The following is a 9,064-nucleotide window of genomic DNA, read 5'->3' as shown; positions in this document are numbered from 1 at the left end:
CTTCCCTCACTCAGGGGGGCCTAGTCCACGGGATCCGCCAAGTGCCCCCTACACTGCGAGGGAAAGACTGGGCCTCGCGGCGCGCACACTCGTGTCCCTTCGGCGCCCGCGCCGCCTTGGCCCAGCCCGGCCGGCTTCCTGCTCGCTCCGCCGGGACTTCCTCCCCGCAGTGCCGGGTGGCCACTGGGCGCCAGACCCGGAGGCGGTGGCCCGGGGTACGGGCATGGGGGGCGGAGAGCGGAGGAGGAGACCTGGGGCCGGTGGGAGGGGCCCCGGAAGGCCCCGGGCAGGGGTGTGGGAGGGGCCCTGGAGCTGGGCCAGGCAAGGTCCCCCACTGCCCCTATGCTCTCGCACTTGGTCCCTTTCCGCAGACGCGCACGGCCCGCGCACCCAGAGGCCGGGCGCAAACCCTGCTCGGTCGCAGGAGCTGCGCAGTGCGTCTGCACGCCCCGCTCTGGAGGCGGCGCGGCCCCCGCGCGCGCCTGTGGTGCCAGGTTCCGGGACAGCGAAGCGGCGGGTGTCCCGCGCGCCCCCCGCGCCCCCGGCCCGCGCTCGGTGGCTGGCCGAGCGGGGCTTTGTGACGTCAGGCGGCCGGCGGCGTCACGCGCGGGCTGACCCGGCGGCGGCGGCAGCGGCGGCGGGCGGGCGGGGCGGCCGGGACGCGGGAGCATGGAGCCGCGCGCCGGCTGCCGGCTGCCCGTGCGGGTGGAGCAGGTCGTCAATGGCGCGCTGCTGGTCACCGTGAGCTGCGGCCAGCGAAGCTTCGCCGGGATCCTGCTGGACTGCACGAAAAAGTGAGCGCGGCGGGAGGCTCGGGCCCCGGACACCCCCTGATCCCCGTGGGACCCTCCCCCCCACCCCCCGCCGTGCCCAGGACTAGACCTGGGTCCCGAGCAGCGCCGGCGCCCGCTTTCGGTTTCCCCAGCCCAGGTTTCGGGGCGCACGAGCGCGACCGCCACTCAGGGGCGAAAGTGGCTCTCAAAGTCGTTGCTACTTTTGGGCCGGGGGCGGGTGGGGCCTGGGCGCGGGCCACGGAGCCGAGTCTCGGCCCGGAACTCACTCCGCGCATCTGCCGTAATTAGCGCACTTTTCTTTGTTAAGGCGCGCTGTTGAATTCGGCTGTTTTCTGAATTGTCATCCGTTGGGGGCGGGGGCCGGGTTCCGATGCGCAGGACTTGCCCTGTCAGTTACTCAGCCGGCGCTGCCCTGTCCGTTGTCACGGCGCCCCGGGCTGCTCGCAGCCACCGGGCGAGGTTGCCATTGGTGGCCCGCAGTCGTGTCTGGCGGTGGCATTTGAAACGTGCGGGGGGAGGAGCCCGGCAGAGCGGGAGGGACGGTTCGAGTTGTGCAGGGCTCCGGGGAGGGTCCCCCGCAGGCCCCGGGCAGGTCCGCGCAGAGCCGCACCTGTGCTGCGGGCGCCTGCTGCGGGAGAGTCTCCTGGATACCGCGTCACATGGTGGCGAGCTGTCGGCAGATCAGTGATGAGGCATTAACCAGGCGCTAATGTCTGGGCGCTGCTGCTGCTGCTGCTGCTGCTGCTGCTGCTGGGCCTCTGCCCGCCCGCCCGCCAGCTCACAGTGGGCGCCGGTGTGGCTCTCCGTCCGGAGGCCAGGCTTTTCCCCGCGGCCGTGGAGGTGGCCGCCACTCTTCCTCGTCACCCTGCTGACATTATCTCTTCAGGAGATGTGCCAGAAGCCATTTATGCACAAGTCATGTGACCCAACATAAGGCCTCCTGGCGACTGTCGTCCTGCACCGAGGTGGCTTCGAAGAGAGTGCCCAGTGGGACCCAGTGACACCTGGGGGCCGCAGTGTGGCGGCCGAGCGGTGCCCTGGGATGTCCCCTGCCGCCACTTTCTCTCTCGGGCAGGGCTGCACCCGGGCCTGCCCCTGGCCCTGCCCGGGGTCTGTGCGGGGCCCCGAGGCCCTGCCCATCCGCCTTCCTGGAGAGGGCGCTGGCGCAGAGGCCCCCCCGGCCCGCGTCCGGGGCTCCCGGACACGGGGCAGGGGGCTGGGAACGCCCTGACTCGTGGCGGGGGCGTCCGTGAGGCGACGGGCACCCTCCCTGAGGCCTGCACGTACCCTGGTTTGGAGACCGCGCTTCCCCACCCCCGTCCCCACCCACGTGGGAGGGAGGCAGGCCCGGCCGGGGTCTGGCAGCTGGAGGCCACGTGGGCGTCAACCTCCTGCGGCCACGCTCCGCTGTAACCGGAGCCACCGCAGAGCCAGGGCCTGGGCCTCGGTGGACGCAGCTCCGCTCCGCGGGGCCTCTTCCTGGCGTGAGCCGCTCCCCCACTGCCCGTGCCCTGTTCTCATGGAGAACCTGAGCTGACCCTGGCCGCCTGGCCCTCAGCCCCCCGAGGCTGGGGCCGGGCCCAGCTGCACTGCTCCGGTGCCGGCCCATCTGCCCCCTTTGCGGGCTCCCCAGGGTCCCCGGCCCACATCTCTACCCGCAGCCTACGAGCTGCGCTGTTCAGGCGGACAGCCTGCGTGTCGGGCCGAGTCCAGCAGCCTGGTGATTCCGACAGTGTCGGGCTGGCCTCAGGCCTCAGCGCCCGCAGCGCCGGCTGGCCTTCCCCGAGGCCAGTTACCGCTCAGTGCCTGGTGCCCCGAGTTGACGTGTGACCATCAGGGCAAGAGCATGTGTCCGCCCCCACTGGGGACCCGCAGGTCCCAGAGCAGCGGGTCGCGCTGGGTGCCCGGGCGCAGCAGCTGGGCAGACGCCAATGACCTCCGTGGGTCACACCCAGACCTGCGGGCCAGGTGCCCTGTGCGGGAACACACCGCATGTCTGCTGGAACAGAGGTTTCCCACGGGAGGGGCCGTTCCCACTGGCTCCTGGGGCCCGGCGACCGGTGTTACTGTCTGAGTGCAGGGGAGGTGGGTTCTCCTCCCAGAACTCTGGCAGAGGGGTGAGGACGCAGCGTCCTGGTGTGCTCTTCGCAGGTGCATGCGCAAAGTGGGCCTGCGCCGCGCGCCGCCTCCTGCCTGGCACCCCTCCCACCAGGAACGGGCTGCCCTGCTGCTGCGTGGCCTCCCCGAGACCCCAGGCAGCTCGGAGCACCCGCCCGCCCCTGTGCTGACCTGTGTCGCGCCGGCCGCGTGCCAGCAAGCGGGCCGCCCGGGTGCGAGAACGGTGCCCTCGGTGGGTGCTCTGCCCCAGCCTGTGGCGGGCGGCCCTGCTCTGTCTCTCCAGGCCGCGGCGCAGGGTGGGCGGGCGTTTTGTGGGCAGTTTGAGGGCGGGCCTCTGGCCGAGGACCTCGGGCGCGGTGGCGCTGGCTGAGGGGTGGCCCGAGGACAGCAGAGGTGAAGGACGGCCTCAGAGACTGTGGCAGGGAGGGCTGGTGGCCTGCCAGGCCGAGCCCGCCCGGGCCTCCCGCCTTGAGTCTAGGCCGGTGTCTCTCAGACCTGCCCAGGGTGCCATGACCACGCAGGCGCCTGCCCCACTGCTGGAAGGGGACCAGGCCCCCGGGCAGGAGAGTGGCCCCGCGCTGTGCTGGGCCTACCCCGGCCTGAGTGGAGGCTGGGCCACGGGGCTGCTTCCAGGACGACCCGCTGGACAGACACCTGGCCCGGCCGCACCGGGCACACACCGCCCCTCCCCGGGAGAAGCCGCAGAGGCTGAGAGTGAGGGGCCCCGTGTGTCATAGGGTGGTGTGACCTGCAGCCAATGGGCAGGTGCCACCCCAGGGGGCTGGACCCACGCATCTGGCTGCAGAGCTTCTGCCAGGAGGTGGTGAGGGGGCATGTGGCTGGGACCTGGCCTCGCATTGCTGGGGGTCCTTGGAGGGCTGAGCGGAATGCGGTCGGCTGAGCTTCATTGAAACGATACTGATGACTCTCAAGCCTTTTGGTCCAGGCCTCCAGGGCCAGCTGCGACCACCTGGCCCCACGGCTCCCCTGGTGACCCTGGGGGAGGGGCGGGCTGCCCTGTGCGGCTCCCCCACCAATGTGTTTCCCCGCCTCCTCGAGCAGAGCGGGCCTGGGGCCTCTGTGCCCCGGCAGACCTGGGACCCCCGCGGGTGCCGCCAGCCTGGCCGGGACCCTGTCCCCGGGTACAGGACAGCGCAGCACAGCCTGCCTCGTGGGGAGCCCCAGTTCCCCCGCGGCGGACAGGCTGCCGAGGCCCTTCCTGGAGAGAGGGGCCCGGAGTCAGTGCAGCTGGGACGTGAGCGCAGGCTGCTGGGCTCCCGGTCCCTCTGAGCCTCGCTCCTGTCCCTGACCTGGAATCGCGGTGGCATGCCCCTCAGGGGCTGGCGAAAGGGCTGAAACCCTGGCTGCCTGGGCACCCGCGCTGGGACCCAACACTGGGAATGGGGCCGTCCTGCCCTCCGGCCGCTGTTTACCCACCAGGCCGGCGTGGGTGTGGCCTGGGCAGGGCAGCCGCCCCGGGAAGGAAGTATGGCTGCCTGTCATGCCCGAGTCACGGGGCCTTCCCTGCCGGCGCGGGGCCTTCCACAGGGCTGCCGCTGCTGTGGGAAGGACCCCCCCGGGGCCAGCACGCCGGGGCCGGGGCCGGGCAGGGAGGGGCCCGCCGCCACGGGGGGCCCACACTGCCCTCTGGCTCAGGCCGGGGTCTCTGGCCATGGAGCCTGTGTTTGCCCTAAATGTGCAAGGCGGCCCCTGAGGGGCATGTATCCTAAGGGGGGCAAACCCCTCCCTGGACTGGAGCTGTGGGGACCTTGGGGGTCGGGCGAGTCACCCCACCCGCCACGGCCCAACCTGTGTGTGGGGGCGGTCGCCCCAGAGCCTCCCCGCCCCGGGCCGGCCGGCCCAGCGCAGGGTCCTGCGAGGGATTCTGGGGCGGGGGGCAGAGGGGCTGCCCAGGCTCCCACTCTGGGGGTGGGGGTTGGCTCCAGCATAGGCAGGCAGTTTGGGGGTACAGGCCAGGGGATGGGGGGCCCGTGAGGCGTGGAGACCAAGGCGGGCTGTGGGCCGGGCCCGGTGGTCTGGGAGGGCGGCGCAGCGCAGCTGCGGGTGAAGGGGAGGGCGTCCCAGCGAGCCCGCCATCGCCTGAACGCCGGCAGCGGCGGGGGGACGGGCTTTCGGGGAGGCCTTGGGAGCGATGCTCAGGCCAGAGGTGCTGGGTGGACCCCCCAGACTATGGACCCCCTAACTGTGGGCCTCCTGGTCTGATGGGAAAAATAAGAAAATTGAAAGCTTGTTGAGAGTCCCAGGCTTTTGCTGCGGCCTTGAGCGGCGCAGACAGTGGCCGCGTTCACAGGGCAGAGGTGCCCCGCAGTGCGCGGCGTGACCGCGTGGCAGTCCGCGCCAGGGAGGTGACAGGCCAGGGCCCAGGCGCCTGCCCCGCGGCCTCGTTGCCGGCTCTGCGTCCTGTCCCCGTGCCCTGCCTGGCCACGCCTCCTGCTGAGGGTCAGGCGCCCCCGGCCCCGGGTGCTCGGGGCGCGCTGGAGTTAGCGACGCTGTGGGCTGTCGGCCCCTCCCAGCACCCCGCGCCCTCCGGCCGGCAGTCAGTGGGGACGCCATCTGCAGGTAGCAAAGCACCTGTCGGTCCGAAAAGGAAGGGAAAGATGCCACGTTCCCAGCCCCGGTTGCTTGTCGCTTGCCTAAACGTCTATTTCTGTGCTGAAAAGTAACACAGATTGTTACTTTTCAATGGGGCGGTCTTACAGATTGAATCACACTTGTTTCAAAGTGACACACGCTCGTGGCAGAGGAAGGCGCGGGCCCCGGGCCTGTTTTCTGCGTTTGGAGCCAGGCCGGTGTTTGCGGCCACCCCACGGGCCGCTCTGAGCCACTGGCCCAGCGCGTGGCCCCGAGCAAGACACGATCGGGCCTGGGGGGCCCAGCGCCCCCCGGGAGAGAGCAGGCCCCTGGGCCGGCAGGTCCCGCGGTGGCGGGGTGTTGGGGCGCTGGCTGTACCTCACGCCGCAGCTGGGCCCTCCCAGGAGGTGGGCCTCCCGCCTTCTCAAGAGCCCTGCCCTTGCTGCTCCCCGTCCCGGGGCCAGAGGCCCTGACCGAGGGGCTGGGGGTCCCCGGGGCTGTGATGGGCCAGGGCGGCTTGGGGACCCCCTGACCTGAGGGCGGCGGGGACAGTCAGGGCCAACTCCCCATTCAGAGCAGAGTGGGCTCCGGCCCAGGGGCCCGGCTCGGCAGCTGAGCCCTGTCCCCTAGATACGCACCAGGCCCCTGGGATGGGTCCGGTGGCCGTCCTGGGCCCTGGGACTGGGGACCCCCCAGGGGCCCACCTGGGGTCCTCCCGCTGGGAGCAGCCGTGGGCTGTGAGCGCGGGCCCTGGCCATGGGCCCGGCCCCCGCGGCGGCCAGGCCGGCCCCAGACCTTCGGGCACCGGGCCTGGGCCCGCGTCCCCTGGCGCCAGGTGTGGCCCCTCGCTGAGCTCGGGGCTGGCCACCTGGCCCCTGCGCTCACCCTCCCCCGGGACCCCCGCGCGGCGGGCGTGGCGGGCCCCTCGCCCTCCTGACCGTCCGTTCTGTCTCCCCTCCAGGTCCGGGCTCTTCGGCCTGCCTCCGTCCGCTCCGCTGCCCCAGGCCGAGGACGCCCCCGTCAACGGCTGCCCGGGCCCGGCTGCCGTGGAGGAGGACCCAGAGGCCGTGCAGCTGGGGGCTGGGCCCCCGCCGTGGCCCCCCTGCCCGGAGCTGCCCCCAGCCCTGGTGCCGCTGCCCGCCGGAAGCCGGCCCCCCTTCCCGCCGTACTTTGAGGGCGCCCCCTTCCCACCCCCGCTCTGGCTGAGGAACACTTACCATCAGTGGGTACCGCAGCCGCCCCCCCGGGCCATCAAGAGGACGAGGCGGCGCCTGTCCCGCAACCGTGACCTGGGCCGGCTGACCCTGAGCCCCATCTGCCTGCGGCCGCGGCGGGTGCTCTGTGAGAAGTGCAAGAGCACCCTGAGCCCCCCAGAAGCCAGCCCCACACCCCCGACCACCCCCCGGCCTCGCCGGAGACTGGGCAGCGGCCCCGACCCAGACAGGGAGCCCCGCAAGCCGGGGGACCCTGAGAGCGGGGGCGATGCAGTGGCCGCAGCCCCCGCACGGAGGAGCAAGAGGGAGCGGCGGGAGGAGGCGCAGGCGCGGGTGGCACGCAGCCCGGCCATCCGCATCTCCTACAGCACGCCGCAGGGCGCCGGCGAGGTGGTGCAGATCCCGCCCCGCGTGCACGGCTCCCTGGGGCCCTTCTGCCCCCCGCCGGCCCCGCCCGGCGCCCAGGAGCCCAAGGCAGCTCAGGACAGGCCGGCCGGTGGGCCCTCCGCCTCCATTCCCAAGCTGAAGCTGACGCGGCCCGTGCCCCCCTGTGCCACCCCGCCGCCCCCCAAGATCCGCCTGAAGCCGCACCGCCTGGGGGCTGGCGAGCAGGAGCCGGTGTACAAGGCGGAGCTGGTGGAGGAGCTCAACGGCCGCGGGCAAGGCCCCTGGGCCGGCCCGCCCGTCCCCCCGGCCCGTGGCCCTGCCCGCCCTGTGGTGGTGGACCTGTGCTCAGAGAGTTCTGGCGAGGAGGACGACAGCGTCAGGAGGAGCCCCCAGGGCGAACACGGGCGCGGCCGCCCGGCCTCGCTCGCCAGCTGCCCCGGGAGCCGAGCCGACTCGGCCCGGGAGTCGGCGAGCAGCGGCGGCGGCCCGGACGGGTCCAGAGCATCCAGCGTGGAAGCGACGTCCCCGGACGCGCGTGACCCGTGCCCTGGCGACGGAGGGCCAGGGCCGTCCTCGTCCAAGGAGGCGGGGCCGACGGTCCCGCCCCTGACGGTCCGGCTGCACACGCAGAGCCTCTCCAAGTGCGTCACCGAGGACGGGAGGACCGTGGCCGTGGGGGACATCGTGTGGGGTAAGATTCATGGTTTTCCTTGGTGGCCAGCGCGTGTGCTTGACATCAGTCTTAGCCAGAAGGAGGACGGGGCGCCCTCTTGGCAAGAAGCGAAGGTCTCATGGTTCGGTTCTCCAACTACGTCGTTCTTGTCCATTTCCAAACTCTCCCCTTTCTCTGAATGTTTCAAACTGAGATTTAACCGTAAGAAGAAGGGGATGTATCGGAGAGCCGTAACAGAGGCCGCCGATGCCGCGCGACACGCGGCCCCGGAAATCAGGGAGCTCCTGTCCCAGTTTGAAACGTGAGTGGGGCTCCCTGGCCAGGTGAGTGTGCGCATGGAGGGCAGCCCCTCCGGCCACCGCGAGCCGCGCCTGCGTCTCTGTCTCCCTGCTCCGGGTCGGGGGGGTGGGATGGGGGAGTCCTCAGCCACTGGCCTCGCTGCTCCGAGGGGCCTTCCAGAACACTGCCCTGCGTGGCGGCCAGGCCACCCGCCGCGCCGAGCCCAGACGTGCTTGGCAGGGGGCCAGCCGTCAGCGGCGCTTTCCAACCAGAGCTGGCTCGAGGGTTGGGGCCATTTTCCAAAGTGCCCTGAAGGAGCGCCTGACCCCGTGTGAGACTTTGGGAGAAAGGGACGCGGTTTTCAAAGAGGCGGTTCAGCTGGTGGGGGCGCGGGGGCGCACGGGTGCGGTCCCTCTCTTGCGACCACTCGGGGCAGCACCGCTTCCTGCCCCCTCCGGCTCGCGCACAGTAGTCAGGCTGGCGGGGGGGGGGGTCCCCCCGAGCTGCCTGCCCTCGGGTGCGGCCCCTACCCCTCTGCCCGCCGCCAGGGTGGGCTCTCCCTGCTTCTGGAGTGTCTCCCTTCAGGAGAACCGCACAGGCTCTCCTGCCACGCCCCCTGGAAGGACGCTCTGTGAGCTGGGGGTTGTCACCATGTGGGGCAGGCTCCGTGGGGGACGTCCAGCAACAGGCCGCCTTCCGAGGACCCCTCCCTGCTGTGGCCTGGCTCAGGCTCCTGGGCTGCGGCCACGCCCTGTGGCCTGGGGACCGTCCGCTGGACCTCCTCTCTCTGCTCTCCTTGCCACCCCGGCCCACCCCTCTGCTCACAAGGCCCCTCCTGCCGTTGGCCTGGTCTGGGGGCAGCGTGGAGGGGCCCCCCCGTGTGTGCCCCTTGGTCATCGCGGGTGTGGTGAGCAGGTCAGACCTCTTCCAGTCACGGCGGGAAGTGACAGGGACAGCGAGCCCGCGCAGCGTCACCCACGTGAAGCCTGCAGCCCTGAGCCCAGCGG

General features: G+C 72.0%; 1 protein-coding gene across 1 annotated transcript; it reads left to right on the top strand.

Annotated features, from left to right (window-relative positions):
- Window positions 1-669: 669 nt before the first annotated feature.
- Window positions 670-8,083, top strand: PWWP2B (PWWP domain containing 2B). Its single transcript, XM_054585005.1, has 2 exons — window positions 670-794; window positions 6,466-8,083. Exons 1-2 carry the CDS (start codon window positions 670-672, stop codon window positions 8,081-8,083), a joined length of 1,743 nt encoding a protein of 580 aa, XP_054440980.1.
- Window positions 8,084-9,064: the final 981 nt, after the last annotated feature.

The sequence above is a fragment of the Pteronotus mesoamericanus genome, unplaced genomic scaffold, assembly GCF_021234165.1.
Source record: "Pteronotus mesoamericanus isolate MK-2021 breed Mesoamerican mustached bat unplaced genomic scaffold, CSHL_Meso_final contig_1201, whole genome shotgun sequence".
In the NCBI taxonomy this organism is placed as follows: domain Eukaryota; kingdom Metazoa; phylum Chordata; class Mammalia; order Chiroptera; family Mormoopidae; genus Pteronotus; species Pteronotus mesoamericanus.
The sequence above is the reverse complement of the archived record's forward strand: the minus strand, read 5'-3'. Positions and strand labels throughout refer to the sequence as shown.

Bases quoted from the DNA above. Each gene is read 5' to 3' on its own strand.
- PWWP2B (XM_054585005.1), top strand. From the start codon at position 670: ATGGAGCCGCGCGCCGGCTGCCGGCTGCCCGTGCGGGTGGAGCAGGTC. The intron at 795-6,465 runs GTGAGCGCGGCG...TCTCCCCTCCAG, and splicing joins CTGCTGGACTGCACGAAAAA to GTCCGGGCTCTTCGGCCTGC.